At 35.3% G+C, this 15,271-nt stretch overlaps 2 protein-coding genes across 4 annotated transcripts; both read left to right on the top strand.

Annotated features, from left to right (window-relative positions):
* Positions 1-2,638: 2,638 nt before the first annotated feature.
* LOC132274227 (uncharacterized) lies at positions 2,639-10,782 on the top strand. Of its 3 annotated transcripts, XM_059775456.1 has the most exons (7): positions 2,639-2,999; positions 3,079-3,107; positions 5,002-6,683; positions 6,806-7,117; positions 8,904-9,104; positions 9,201-9,352; positions 10,037-10,782. In XM_059775456.1, exons 3-7 carry the CDS (start codon positions 5,039-5,041, stop codon positions 10,496-10,498), a joined length of 2,772 nt encoding a protein of 923 aa, XP_059631439.1. In that variant the 5' UTR covers positions 2,639-2,999; positions 3,079-3,107; positions 5,002-5,038; the 3' UTR covers positions 10,499-10,782. The 3 variants fall into 3 exon arrangements, with proteins under 3 accessions (XP_059631439.1, XP_059631438.1, XP_059631440.1); XM_059775455.1 differs by having other exon boundaries at positions 2,640-3,107; XM_059775457.1 differs by having other exon boundaries at positions 2,640-3,107; positions 6,809-7,117.
* Positions 10,783-12,508: 1,726 nt separating this feature from the next.
* LOC132274228 (large ribosomal subunit protein eL30-like) lies at positions 12,509-14,951 on the top strand. Its single transcript, XM_059775458.1, has 6 exons — positions 12,509-12,638; positions 12,748-12,794; positions 12,933-13,038; positions 13,208-13,309; positions 14,518-14,586; positions 14,679-14,951. The coding sequence occupies exons 2-6, from the start codon at positions 12,774-12,776 to the stop codon at positions 14,711-14,713; spliced, it is 333 nt and encodes a 110-aa protein (XP_059631441.1). The 5' UTR covers positions 12,509-12,638; positions 12,748-12,773; the 3' UTR covers positions 14,714-14,951.
* The last annotated feature ends 320 nt before the right edge of the window (positions 14,952-15,271 follow it).

A 15,271-nucleotide genomic window follows, 5' to 3' on the forward strand; every position in this document is an offset into this window, starting at 1 on the left:
AACCCAATAAGGCTTCATACAAGTCCAAGACTACATCATTTGGTCTAACTTCCCCTAAGCCCAAATCTAATTAATTTAAATAAATTAAATAAACACTTAAATTAAAATAACTAATTAAATGAAACACATAAACAAAATAAGAAATTACAACCAGATTACACCATATCAATAAAATCAACACACCAATAATTCAATCAATAATCAACATAAGCACAACAATCATCATATCAATGCAACAAATATAATCACAAAATAAAATCTAATTAAAATAAGACAATTAATCTAAGCACTTAATTAAATAAAATAAATCATTTACAAATAAAATAAAAGTAATTAATTCCAATTAATAAATCCTTTAAAATATTGGGGTATTACATCCACAGTCGAGCCTGTCTTCTGACCACTGTCCATCCTCTTTGTCGTCACTCCATCAAATTTTCGCTAGACGTTTAGATCGGGGACTAACCGGCACCAAGGATGGAGGAGGTAAAGCCGGTAGTGGCGGTGTTTTCCGGTGAGGCGCAGATGACGGCGAAGGCTTGTAGAAGGAGCCAATTAGGGATTCGAGAGCGAGAAAGAAAGGCCACTGGCTGGTGTAGTTGCCGATCGAATCAAGAAGCTTGCTTTTCTTGATCTTGTACTTCTTCTTAAAAGTGTCGATTCCATTCTTGCACTGGATATCTGTACAACAGCCTTTTTGACGTGGCCGTGATAAGCATTGATGGCGTTGACGACGTCCTGTCAGTGCTTCTGACGAAGGTTGCCGCGGTTGAGCTCGACGCAGCATAGGCTTCGATGAATGTGAGTAGCGTCCTCAAGCCAGCAGTCCTTGTGGATAGGCATCAACAACGATGGTTGGGACAAGCGCGGCGTTGTTGCCGGCGACATGATGGTGGTGGTGGGTTCGTCATCGTCGTTCATTGGTGGTAGTGTATCAGACTATGATTGGTCTTTTTACAAAATTTTGTATTTTTATATATTTTATAAAATTGTTGACTAAGGGTACTTTAGTCAAGTTTGGTTTTAAATATGCCAAAGGGACTTGATTGCACCAAATTGAAATTTGAGGGGTGTTTTTGACATGGAAAGAGTGTGATATGAATTGTAAGCATACTTTAGGGGTGTTTTTTACACTTGATCTTATATATATATTAAACTTCCTGATATCTAAACAATTAAACAAAATTTTTGCATCTTTCTAACAAAATTTTCGTTCTGTCCAAATGAATAGTAAAAAACTTAATTTTATTTGTTTCAGTTAATTAACTTTCTATGACTTTAAACATTCAAAAAGATAAAAAAAAAATGTATATATATATATATATATATATTTCTTTCACTTTTTAATACTTCCTTTGTTTTGTCCCTCATCCAATGAAAACAAAATTATATCACTACAGTGTTGTTTGACAATGGCTTTTGTTTTGTGTTTTGTATCACAAGTGTATAACGTGACAAAGTAAAACATCAAAAAATATTTAATAATTTTTGTTGTGATTTGAATGGTACCCGTTTATGTGGAAAGATGACAAAATCAGAAATATCAAATAAATAAAAAAATATTAAATCGATGTTTTCTAATGTATGAAAAAATAATCAAAGAATTTCTAAGTGGCATTTTTTAACTTGTCATTCATTATTCAATATTGACAACCCTTTTTTACTAAATATATTTTTATGTTTTTGCTTCCAAAAATCTTAAGCAAATTTTACGTTACCAAATATATTTCGGATTACTATTTTAATATACTCCATAACAAAAATTTGTTTCCCTTTTAGATGAAAACAAAAAATATGATTACCAATAGAGCTTACTATAGTGGTTAATTAAGTCAAATTAATCATTTAATAAAGTTTTCAATTCATTAGTTAGATAGTCTCTTATGGTAATGGGCTTGCATGCCCTCCTGTTGAGGGTCTTGTCATGCGGGTTAAAACTATTGCATTTTGAGTCACAACATCTCATCTTTATTATAATCTTTCAAAAACATAAAAAAAAACTTACCATTAGTATATTTATTCTTTTTCTCCTCTCTCTCAGTCTATATCTATATCAATCTCTTTTCTTTACTTCTTACACCTTCACCCTCTAAACATTGTCATCTCCACCTCTTAGGCTCTTACACATCCACCCTCTGGCCATCACCTCTCTTTTCTCAATTTCCTACCACCACCCCCTCTCTATCAACTACCATATTCATAGACTCATATATCTTGGTAAGACTGTATACTAAACTCATATATCTTGGTAAGACTGTGTACTAAACTCATATGTATAAATTTAATTTGAATAATAATCAACATATCCATGCAAATGTACTCATGAATGAAAACATATATATAAGTACATATATATAATCACACATTGTTTTCCTTTGTTTAAAATTCTTTAATTTTTTCAATTATTTTTTATCACGTTGATTTATTTTGAAGCATTTCAAAAATAAAACAGACTATTTAAATGAATATGCGAATACTGCCTTAATTAGTGTTCAAGTGATTGCCAACTTTGCCTCCAAAGTTGAACGTTTTAAGGCACAAGATAAGATCCACAGAACAAATGGGCCTCGAAGAATAGACCCACCCAATTCCTCTTACTGGAATCGGGTCTCTCTGGTAAATATAATACTAAAAATTATCCAAAAGCCCAACAAAATCAACGACCTCGCGCTCGTCTGCTGGCTCTCCCTTTATCACGCAATTTCATTCCCCTCTCTCTTTACAATTGTCTCTGTGATTAAAACAGAGTGTGTCAAAATTGAAACCCTAGACACGCCAATTTCATTCGAATTAGAGGGGCCACTTTACTTTCCTTTTCCTACCAAAATCTCTGTCTCTGTCTCTCTCTCTCTCTATATATATATATATATATATATTTCCTAAGTATATATTTTCATGTTTTTCTTTTTTATCAGGAATATAATTCGGTCAGAATGTGGAGTTGTATTGGTTTCAATTACCCGTGAATTTAATTTGGGTTTTGTTTGTCTTAACTAACGGTTGGTATTGTTGTTGTGTTGAAACTAGGGTTTCAAGTATCTACCTTTTTCTCTTAACAAATTACTGTTTGACCTGCAGTGATTTCATTTAGCGAACCAAACACCCCTGTAAGTACTCAAATCTTTTTTCTTTTTATTGTTGCTTTTGTTGTTGTTTTTTTTTTTTTTTTTCAATTCCTCATTTTGGATTTGTTTCCGTTTGCTTCTCAGATTTCTACCTGCTTTCACCCTAGCAATATCTACATCAACATCAGTAGAGAATTTTTGTGCTGAAAATCTATATTTTATTTATCTATTTATTTATTTTTATTTAAATTTTAGGGGGAGGATGTGATTTTTTCTGCTTCTCAAATTATTTTGAATCCATCTATTTGATATTATTGAATTATAAAATGTTATTTTTTCTTTTTGATGTTTTTGTTTGACAAGTATGCATCTGAGTGCAATTGTCCTATGCTTCGTCTGGGTGTTAGTTATCAATATTTTTAGTGCAATGTTCACTTGGGCTTTGTTGTGTTAGTTTGAAAGATAATATTTTTGTAGTTTGCAATTTGGTGATGCTTGCTATGCGAAGGTTCATAAATTAACTTAATCCCACATGGGTAGGTGACTTGGCCAAATCGCATAGGAAAATAACTTCTCAGGTTTAAACTCCTTGGACGCTGTTTGTGGGGGTAATATGGGGAAACATGTACAACCATAGGGATTTATCTTGAGTAAAAGATTCGGGTATGTGGCATTAATAGTTGCTAAAGGCGCACCTAGACCCTAGAAAAAACCCAGGCTCATGAAGTTAAGGCTGAAGTGCCTGAACCTGCGAACCTGCAACTGAAGGGTGTTACTTGCAGCCTGCAAGTAACATGCTTCTGTTGTGCTCACATAAAAGCCTTTGTTGCACAATTTTTTTACGCTCTAGGTTAAAAGAAAGAGTGCGTTATCTTTTAGTAATTATTTAATCTTATGTTTTCCTTTCCTTTTTATTTTTGTTTTTTAAATTTGGTTGTCTACTGACTTGTTATTATCTCATGTTGCTGTCATATTGATAGATATAAAAAATAAAATAAAATAAAATAAACACTTATAATGCAAAACAATGTGATCTATCAACATGACAACAACATGAGATATTACAAGTCAGTAGACAACCACATTTAAAAACCAAAAGTGTTTATTGTTTTAATTATGGATATTTATGATAATAGAACATGCATAAAGTTTATATGGTTGTAGCCTTTTATTATTGCTCGTTTATAAAGTTATTTGATGTATTTAATGCACTTTCTTATTGAAAAGATATATCCGTGTTGATTTAGCTGACCCTGTTACTCAATATGACAAAATTTCACTTGTCAAAAAAAAAAAAAAAGAAAAAAAAAAGACAAATTCCCTTTTAGAAAATTTGACAAGTTCTGTTGCATATTCTAAATTATTTCAATTGTACATTGAGTTAACTGAAAGGAAATGCAAATTAAAAGGATTTATGTTCGTTGATTTGGCTATCCCATTGAATTGATACTGATATGCTAAAAGATTCTGTCACTTTGATCTTGAAAAGTTAGTTTTGTATATGTTACTTTTTTTTTTTTTTTTCATATTTAATATGCATTAATATTACAAATGCGCCTTAATTATTCCAAACTCGCGCCTTATATTATGTCTTGTGCTTAGCTCTCTATGTTTACTTGGCACCTTAGTGCGACTTGAGCCTTTAACAGTTATGGGACCCTATAGCGTAACTCACATGGATCCAAGTCTGTGGTAACTACTTTTTTACCAATAATGCAAAAAGTTAGGTCTACAACTAATTCATCCCTCCAGCACTCCTCACTGATACATGTTTCTAATTCCATTTTTTTTTTTTTTTTGGTTGTATATTTACCAGTACCGTCTCTTTGGGGTTGGATGTTTAGAGCTCCCATTCTAGTACAATCATACTTAATTGTTATTAAGTTTGTCCCCGCGTCAACTACTCAATTTTTTGAGTTTATACTTTTATATGCAGGTTCTTGAAGCAGAAATAGATAAATCCTATAAGAAAGATGTCAATGCAATATCCAGTTCTTGACAACCGACCAATTAATAAGTGGAAAGTAGCAGAGTTGAAGGAAGAGCTTAAGAGACGGAAACTAACAACAAAAGGATTGAAAGATGATTTGGTAAAGCGGTTGGATGAAGCAATTCGCATTGAAAGGGGACCTTTTGAGGAAGAAGCAAGCAGAGGTATTGGATCCGAGCCAAAACATGTGGTTGCGCATGTAGATCCACTGTCAAACCCTAGTTATGTACAAATGGCTGATGATACACGGAGTCACGACATAAATAAAACGGCTAAGGTTGATGAAGTCGTGGCTGGGATTGGAATTGATGGTTTGGGTCAAGGCAAAGTTCAAGTGCAGGAAACAATAAGTGGCGCTGATTCTTTTGAGATGATTGTTGGGAAACCAGATTTAGAGGCTTCAATTGAAACCGGAGCTGATGATACATTGAATCATGACATAAGTAGAACTGCCAAGATTGATAAAGTTGTAGCTGCGGTTGACATTGATGATGGTCCTGCTGAAATAGATCAAGGAAAGGTTCTAGAAGAGGAAGCGATAGGTGGTAATAATTTGGGTGAGATTATTGTTGGGGAACCAATTTTAGAGGTTTCCATGCAAACTGGAGCTGATGACACAAGCAAAACTGCTGTTGGTGATGAAGTTGTGGCTGGGCTTGACCCTGATGAGGGTCCTCATGAGATGGATCAAGGGAAAGTTCAAGAGGATGAGGCAATAGGTGGCACTGATTCTGTTGAAAGGATTGTTGAGGAACCAGTTTTAAGGGCTTGCATGGAAACAAGAATTAGAGATGATGACATTGCAGCCCAGATTGCATCAAGCGACAAAGCTTCTGGAAACAATAAAACAGATCAAGAGAATAAGAATTTGAATTTTTCACTTACAGATGCTCCGGCGGTTGAAGAACCAGTTGCATTGGAGGCTTCTATGAAAACTAACCCCTTCTTCAATGATACTGTGGTATCACAGACTGCATTGAACGAGGAACCACTGCAAAACAATGAAATTAAGACCGAGAATGACGATTCAAAGCCTTCGCAGATGGACGTGGAGTGTGATGCATCTTATCCAAACAACCAGGTATATGATGTCAGCCCAAATGTAGGGTTTCAAGTAAAGTCTGAGTCAATTTCTACTGATGCTGTGTATGTTTATGAAAACACTGAACTAAAGGATAATTTAAATGCTGATAATGTCTATTTAGAACTAGATGTTACTAAAGTGGAGATGGTGCAGCCAACATCCAGTGAAGGCCATCAAAATGATTGTAACTTGCATTCACTGGATGATAACAAACCTGAGGGAGACCAGAGTTTTGTTGAAGAAACTGATGACAACAAATCTACACCTGTGGATTTTAGGAAAGAAAATGATGGAGTTGTAGGGTCATCAGTGATGTTAAAATTAGACCATAATTTAGTTGATAATTCTATGAGAGATGTTATGGAAAACAAGCCAAGTGATTCAAACCATAATTTCAATATAGCAATGGATAAGATTGAGCTAATGGAAATGCCTGTTGCAAATGAGGGAACTCTTGATGGTGTTGTGGGGCCTCAATTGTCCCCTGACAAGATGAAAACATATGCTACCGAGACTGCTGCCTTTGAGGGAAAAAGGTTACGAGGTAGGCTTTTTAAGTTAATACCTTCTTTTTCTTTGTTTTAGTTGTCTCCCCCTCCCCCCTCTTCCAATTATTTTGGCCATGTTGTCATAATTATTGACGCTTTGTATTTTTTATTTTAAAAGCAGTAGATGACAACAAATCTACTTCCCTGGATCGTATTGAGAGAACTGTGGCAGATGAGGGACCAATGGAAAAGATAAACTTGGACCATTCTTCAGCTGACGATTCTATGGAGGAGGACGTATTGGAGACGAAACAGATAGATTCAAATGATATTTCCACTGAAGTGGCTGAGAAGATTGAGTTGGCTGACGTTGCTGGTATGAAAGTGGCTGGTACTATTGATGCTGTTGAGCTTGATTCTGACAAGTTGGAGTCGTCTTCTGAACAGAAGAATGCAATTGCTACTACTTCTGAAAAAAGAAAGTTTCAAGGTACCATGCAAAACCCTTTGTTTTATTTGACAGTTATATTTGCTGAGATTTATTCTTTTATTTATTCATTCCATGTCCTTTGTGATGGATCTTGTGGTGATGCGTGGTTTTAAATTCACAATTGGTTTAAGGTTAAATGCCAATAACTTTGTATTATAAAAACATGTATACATAGGTAAAAGAGATTGGAGAGAAATTGCTTTTGTATGGCAGGCATCTGGATATTCTCCTTGCACTCAAGGATAGAAAAGGAATTTGTGGAATCAACATGTTGTTATTGGAATGTGTGGGTGGAGAAATGGTTGAGATTGGGCTATCTCTTAATTCAAATTGGCAGATAACTTGTGTTAAAGTTCTCATGAGATGAGGAACTGAATGAGCTTGGGAAGGAGGACATCACTTATTGGATTTTAGGTCTGTTTCGGCTGGATATTTTGAACTTAGTTTTCAGCAGAGAGAAAGTAGGTTAGGAGAAACGAGTAATGAGCTTGCTTTTGTATTTGTGAGTTTAACCACCTTTGACATCCACTGTACAGCATAAATGAGCAGCAAAGGTCAACACAATGGCACACTGAGGGGATTGTCAGGAAGGTATTGGGGGATGTATTTTGGCCAATGAAATATAGTCTCACTGATATCAAAGAGGGAAAAGAGACTGCTGAAAGTCTGGGTGCTACAAATGTTATCTTAATTTTGGTGGTGCTTTTGTTGCTGAAGAAAATTTATGGTCAGTTTGGTAATAGCAAGTAGAAGAGTATGTTTTTCCCTATATAGAGTTTTGCTGAATTCTGTTCCCGTTGATCACCAAATTTAAAGTAAAAAGCAAATGGTGCAAAAGTAAAAATTTGATCCACAGTATACCTGTCACGTGATATAGACATATCCTTATCCCGTCTATCAGTTTGAGAATACTTTTCTTTTTTTCTTTTTCCTTTTTCTTCCCTCTCCAGATAAACATAGGCCTATATCTGAAAGCTTTTTGTAGTATTGTACTAGAAAATTATGAAAAGGGGCATAAATAATAATGGGCAAAGAATTTTAAAAGAATACTTTTTGTAACTCACTTTCACTCCCACATGTGTGGGAGCGTGGGCGAGCACCCACAAACTACAAATATACAACGAGTAATGTAGAGAAATTTATAATTTTTTTTTCCTGTTCTCATGATCAAAGAACATGTGTTTAAGAGACTGCTCTTTCAGTTTATTGTAATAGTAAGAACTAATATAAACATGTATGTCTGTATAAATTGCAAGCTATGATTAAAATAAGCTAAATATTTGATCAGTAGAAGAATTTTAAAAGTATGTCAATTTTTGAAAATATTCAACACGCTTGAAACGTCACTATTATTTATTCATTTCTTAAAGAAAGTGTGTATGTATGGAAACTTCAGGTGTCTTCGAATGCCTCAGAGAAGTATTATTTAGTGCCTGAGACATGCAGACTTAGTCATGATTTTGTTGCGACTGAACTAGAGTAGGTCATAACCTTTCTCTTCATATGTGTGTGTGTGTTTGTGTATAACCACGTGCATCAAGTTTGCCAGAGAGAGTTGAACCTGAGCCATTTGGTTTTTGAGCAATCATCATCTTCCTTGGCTTTATCCCTTTTGAATGTGATCGGCCACATGAATTCTCTTTTTTCATTCTTTTCTACTACTACGAGTCATGTCTCTTATTTAATTTTTTAAATCCATTCTAATCACTTTATCCCATTTAAGTTGTAATAATAATAAGTGTCTGCTTTCTTGTGGTCTATTGTACTTAGTAAGTTGTGTTTGCAGATGAAGCAGCAGCTGGTAACAAAGAACCTCCAAAGAGGTTGCGTAGGTGGAATTCTGGAAGCCTTAAAATCTCTGAAACACAAGGCTCGAATCTTTCCCTTTCTACAGTTCCTAAGGATTTGTTTCAGGCTAATATGTTGAAACACAACCTCACTAAGTCTGACCCTACAATTAGTGCAGATGCACCCAAGGAACGTGTTGGTGAGTATTATAATATGGTTGCTGATGAAATTCACTATTCAGTCGACAAATGTTGTTTCCATATAAGTTTGATTCTTTGTTGTCTCCCGATTGCAGTTCCACCATCACCAAAACCTCCAACCAATTCTCTTAGAATCGATCACTTCCTGCGTCCTTTTACACTGAAAGCTGTGCAAGAGCTTCTAGCCAGAACTGGTAATGTCTGCAGTTTCTGGATGGATCACATCAAGACGCATTGCTACGTCACGGTATCTCATGCTCATTCTTTACTCATCTCTTCATGTGAATTTCGATTTCTGTTTGGATCACATTCATGGATTGACAAAGAATCCATTTTAGATCAGAACCTATATTTGTAATCGAGATGTATACTATTTGAACCTATTTGATTTCTGTTTGGTGAGTATTGAGGTGGCACTCCTTAATAACGGGATGCAGCCAGTTACATATATATATTTGTATATATACTGGACTATTTGCTGATTGGAACCTATATATGTAGTCCATATGTATATTTTGGTCCAGATGCAAGTCCAACTGGTCCCATTTACCAGAAATGAATGATACTGAGTCTTGACATTCACACCTGACAGAACATATCAATTTTTTTTCCCTAAATTTTTTAATTAATTTTAGTTAACTGAAAATAGGAAATTTTTTTGAAAATAGGGGCTGATTATTTTTAAGTTACAATTTGGTTTGAAGAATTTAATTTGTTAGGGCAGCTGTAGTCTTTGTTTAGGTTATTCCCTGAAGTAGTGGAAGCTTTTTACCTTGGTTACTAAATTCTATTTTTGTAAATAAATTTTAAAAATTAATTTGTATTTTCCCTTCGTTTTTTATTTTATTTTATTTTATTTATTTATTTTTTATATATATATAAACATTTTGTCACAAACCCATTGAATTGATGAATACTTGGTTTTGTGCAGTACTCATCACCAGAGGAAGCCATAGAGACTCGAAATGCTCTTTACAACCTTCAATGGCCTCCAAATGGAGGACGTCTGCTGGTTGCTGAGTTTGTTGATCCCCAGGAAGTGAAGTTGCGTGCAGAGGCGCCTCCCAATTCAACAGCTACTAAACCTGTCAGTACCAGCCCAACTGTTTCTGCAACTCGAGCTCCCATTCAGCCACCATCCTCAACTCACCAGCATGGCCACAAGCAGCCCGTTTCACCCCAACCTCCAGTTTCCAAACCACCCCATGTTTCTGATCTACCTACCATAAAACCCCTTCCCCAGCCACCGGTCCCTGAGAAAGTAGACCATCCAATCTTAACCTTGGATGACCTGTTCAGGAAAACCAGAGCCACCCCTCGAATCTACTACCTACCCTTGACTGAAGAACAGGTCACAGCAAAACTGGCTAATCAAAATAAAAACAGGCAGTAGTTAGTAGTGATCGTGGTATATTTAGTGGCTTAGTTCGTTATCCAGTATGGGGACAGGGTTCTACAGTGTAATTCATAATTATGTCTGCAGTTCTTAGGGAGGTTTAATTTATGTATGCAGTTTATGAGTGGCTACTTTGTGCCTCATGGATCAGGATCATGCATGTTACTGGTATTTGTGTACAGCTGTTTAGTCATTTTTAGCTGCAACTATGGTGGGAATAAGACAGTGTTTGCTTGAGAATATTATTAATAAAAAAGTTTATCTCCGAGTGGCTTCCAACATTGCTCTTGTTCATCTCCTCTTGGATATTGAAGCCTTATTGTGTTAAACCTTTTGCTGTAATTACGAATATGCCAACAGGTCAGGTTGATGTGAAGTTGATCTTCAGAAAGTATGTTTTAGAGTTTTGGCGGATGAAACTGCATTTTGGTACTAAATGCTAGTTTTGGTTCAAAACTTCGTTATTGTGTTTAAATTCTGGCAGATGAAACTACAATTTAATACCAAGTGCTAGTTTTGGTTCAAAACTTTTTAAAATGTGGTTGCCTGCTTGGCGACATTTTATGGAAATAAATTTTGTTGATATTCATATTCTTAATGTGATTATAAATTTTATGGGCTGTTTCTTTTTTCTGTATAATGCGAAATGTCTTGAAAGTAACTGTTTCCGTGTCATGCGAAATGTCAAGTTGCTTTCTTTGCTATAATGCCAAATGTTAGGACTTAGGAGACTGCAAAATGTTAGGACTTAAGGCCATGTTTGGTACAGTGGAAAGGAAAGGAAAGAAAAAGAAAAAGAAAAGAAAAGAAAAGAAATTATTGTAATGAATTTACAATCATATATGTAATGAATTTACAATCATATCTTTTTATGGAGTTTTTCTTTTATAAAAATCAGGGCAAATTTGGTATTGACAAAATTTTATTAAAAATATTAACTTTTCCTTTCCTTTCATTTCCTCCCATTTTTGGGGATAACAAAAACTACTATTCATACATCATTCTATCCCTTTAAATCTTTCATTTTCATTTCTTTTTCATCCAACATTTCCTACCAAAGGCATATTTGTATTTCCTTCCATTACCACTCTTTTCTTTTCCTTTCACTTTTATTTTACCAAATTGACCCTAAAAGATTGCCAAATATTCTTTGATTAGGTAGTATTTAGATCATGTGCTGCACAGTGCGGGATATTTGTACTTGTGGACATTCTACACGTGTGTGAGTGATCACAGCCACAACCGATTGTAACCATTCAGCACGGTGCGAGATGGTTTAGGTTGTAATCATTCAGCACGGTGCGGCATGCATTTAGCGGATTGTTCTAATCATTCACACGTATAAATGCTCCACATGTGAATGATCACAACCGCTCAACTGCACTATAGCACCGTTCTGTCATCTCATCAAATCCACTCACCCTTTGATTGTTGGGATCACACTAGTAATGTTCTTGCTTCAAATTTGGTAAATGGTATATCATATGAGATAAATTGAAGTTTGTTTTTTAGCCTAAGAAGGCGATTATTTTGAGTGACTTTAGATAAGGCCAAAGAATCCTCTCAAGTAGCTGACCAAACTTAAATTAACAAATATCAATTTAACCCTTCTGTAATATATTAATGCTATCAAGAGAACCCTGTCAGGACAAGAGTCACGAATTCTCATATTTAATCAGTTGAATTCTTGCAAATCTTCAAAAGTTACCACAATCCCGTGATTAAATATGAATAACTTATGATTCATGTTTTGAGAGGGCTCTCTTGATAAGTTTTTCCCAATGTACTCGTTTTCCCAAACAGACCCTAGAGAAGCGAAAGTACTCCAGCGGAAGTGTGTATCTATCTGTTGGTTTTCAATTGGGTTGGACCAACGCACGAGCCCATCCTTTTGAAGACCAATTAATATCCTCTTTTCGGGCTTTTGGACCTGTTTATGGTCCAGAACGGATCCAATCCATACATATTCACGTGTTTCGCACGTGCTACACATCACAACGAGTGCACAATAAACCCTAATTTAACTCTCATTTTCCAAACCCTACCCCCTTCTGTCTCTCTTTATCTACCCCGCTCTCTCTCTCTTCTTCTTCTTCGGCGCCGCTAGTCATCGAAACTCTAGGGTTTGCAATTCAAAGTAAAATATCATTCAATTTCTGTTTCTAAAAAGTTAGATTTTGATCTGATCTGGGCATTAAACTGAGTTCTCACTGACCACTGTTTCTCTCTTACCGATTTGTTCGCAGGGCTTTGGGTTTTTTGAGGAGCAAAAATGGTAGCGGCAAAGAAGACGGTATTATTCTCTCTCCATGTCTCTCTGTTTCTATATGTCAATATATATTTATATATATATGCATATGTATATATGGGTGTGCATCGTTGAATATCGATGCGTTGAACCTTAATCTATTGTGGGTTGTAATGTCTGCAGAAGAAGACTCATGAGAGTATCAACAGCAAGCTCGCTCTTGTGATGAAGAGCGGCAAGTATACTCTCGGCTACAAAACTGTCCTCGAGTCTCTCAGGAACTCCAAAGGTCAATCATCTTGATTTCCTTGAATCTACTTCACTTTTATTTGTGATTTAATCAATGTATTGGCATCAAAACTAAACAGAAAAAGAGCTCACCTTTAATTGGGATTTGTTTAATTTATGCTTCTAATATTTTTGATTTTGGATCTTTGTGATTGCTTGAGCAATTACAGGGAAGCTGGTAATAATTTCAAACAATTGCCCGCCTCTGCGGAAATCCGAGATTGAGTACTATGCCATGCTTGCAAAGGTCGGGGTTCACCATTTCAATGGAAGTAAGTGCTGATTTCCATTAAGTTTATGTGCAAGTTCAATGCTTGATTGATTTTTTTGGTTCTATGTTTTTCGAGAATAATCTTTTTTATTTTTTTATTTTTTTATTTTTTTTTGGCAATAGAGAATAGTCAGTAATGTTCATTGTGCACCTTATATGACATTTTTGCTGAACAAATATAATTGGAGACAGGGAGGAAACAAAGAGGACTTCATTTGTGTTATGTACCCAAAACTAAACAAAATAAATAAAAGACTTGTCATACATATAAATAAGATGGAAATAGCAAATGACCATAATATGCTTTATGATGGTCGAGGGGGGAACTTCCCATCAAGAGTATGAGTTTGTCGATAAGCTCTCTCCCTGTATTGTATACTTGATACCTAACCCAAGTAATTCACTATTTCAAAGAATTGTCTTTTATCTCTTTGTGTTTAACACACTCTTACATATGGCCGAGAGTGTGATTTATTTTGCAGCAAGGTTATAATGAAATATTACTATCCTTTGCTTGGCTGTTTGTATTCTATAATCCAGACCATAGAACGCTCCCTACATGGGATACTAGATCATGCAGAAATTTTCTTCATATTCCTTAAAAATAAATCTAAACCATGCCTCTTAGTGATGTGATGATGCTGATAATCCTTTGCTATCGAGTTTAGCAAACCTATTTTTGGACTTAGATTTGCTTGTTATGATTCATTCTTTTCCATCAATTTACAGTATAACATGCAATTGGACTTTCTCAATCTCTTTCCATTGGTTTGTAGCACTTGTGAACCTGATGTTTACTCTACCCATCTACTCATTCTTTGATGAATTTTTGCTTGGGATGGAAATTTACTTTATTTAGTTCATCATAAAAATAATAGTGCTAATGTCAATTCTGCTATTTTTTTTCACTCCTTTAACAATGTTTAAGCTTCGCAGCTTGGTCATAGTATGTTAGTCCAATTCCAATTTGCATCATCTCTCTCTACTGTGTCCATTGCATTCAATATTTTGTCGTCAACATTAGGTGATCTTTTTGTTGCTACTTAGTTGTTAAACACTTGGCACTGTTTAAAATATTATTACATAGTAGGAACTCCTTTACTCCATATTTATTTTATTTTGGTCTGACCAAATGCTTACGCCTGATGAGATGTGTTTTCTGATTCTTTCTGTTGTCTTCATTTTTTGCTGGCTTTTTTGTGTGCTTAGACAATGTTGATCTGGGAACAGCATGTGGCAAGTATTTCCGTGTGTCGTGCCTTAGCATTATCGAGCAAGGTATTTCAGTTGTTTTATGAAACTAAGCCTCTCTTAATGAGAGACCATATTCCTAACAGGCGACAGCTGACTTTCTGTTGTTAATGCTTCAGGTGATTCGGATATCATCAGGTCTCTGCAACAGTGAGAGACTAAACTAGTAGACTCAGTCCCTCTGGATGGTGGTGGTGGTAGGCCAAATCCTTTCATTGTAGTCGAAAACCTTGCGTATCTTTATATTAGGACATGCTGTTCTAATTGTTATCTTTTGGAAGATTTATCTTATTTTGGGACTTCTCTATTTTGAATTTAAGTATGAGTTGTTATAATACTTAAATTGGTAAACGCTTAAAGTTCCATCTTAGATACCAGAATATTTTTCTCTACTTCCTCTTACATGCGTTCTTAATGATATCTTGTCTTGGCATAAAGCTAGGGATGGCAATTTGACCCGCCCCACCCCGCACTGTTTTTGACGGTTTTGGGGGACCGTTTTACTTATTTGGGCAGAGATGGTTTGATGTAATAAAAACCTACACGGGTTTGGTGCGGGGGCGGAGAGAGGTTGCCCCGCCCCGCCCCGCCCCGTTTAGATAGGCAAATTACTTAAGTACTCATATTTCATTAGTATATGTATTTCTAACTATATATTTAATACTCTATATAACAATATTAAAGTAAAAAATGAATTTGATTAAAAAGAAAT

This window comes from Cornus florida, unplaced genomic scaffold, assembly GCF_030987335.1.
Source record: "Cornus florida cultivar Cherokee Brave unplaced genomic scaffold, ASM3098733v1 CherokeeBrave_3.0.0_Hap2_Chr09, whole genome shotgun sequence".
Lineage (NCBI taxonomy): Eukaryota > Viridiplantae > Streptophyta > Magnoliopsida > Cornales > Cornaceae > Cornus > Cornus florida.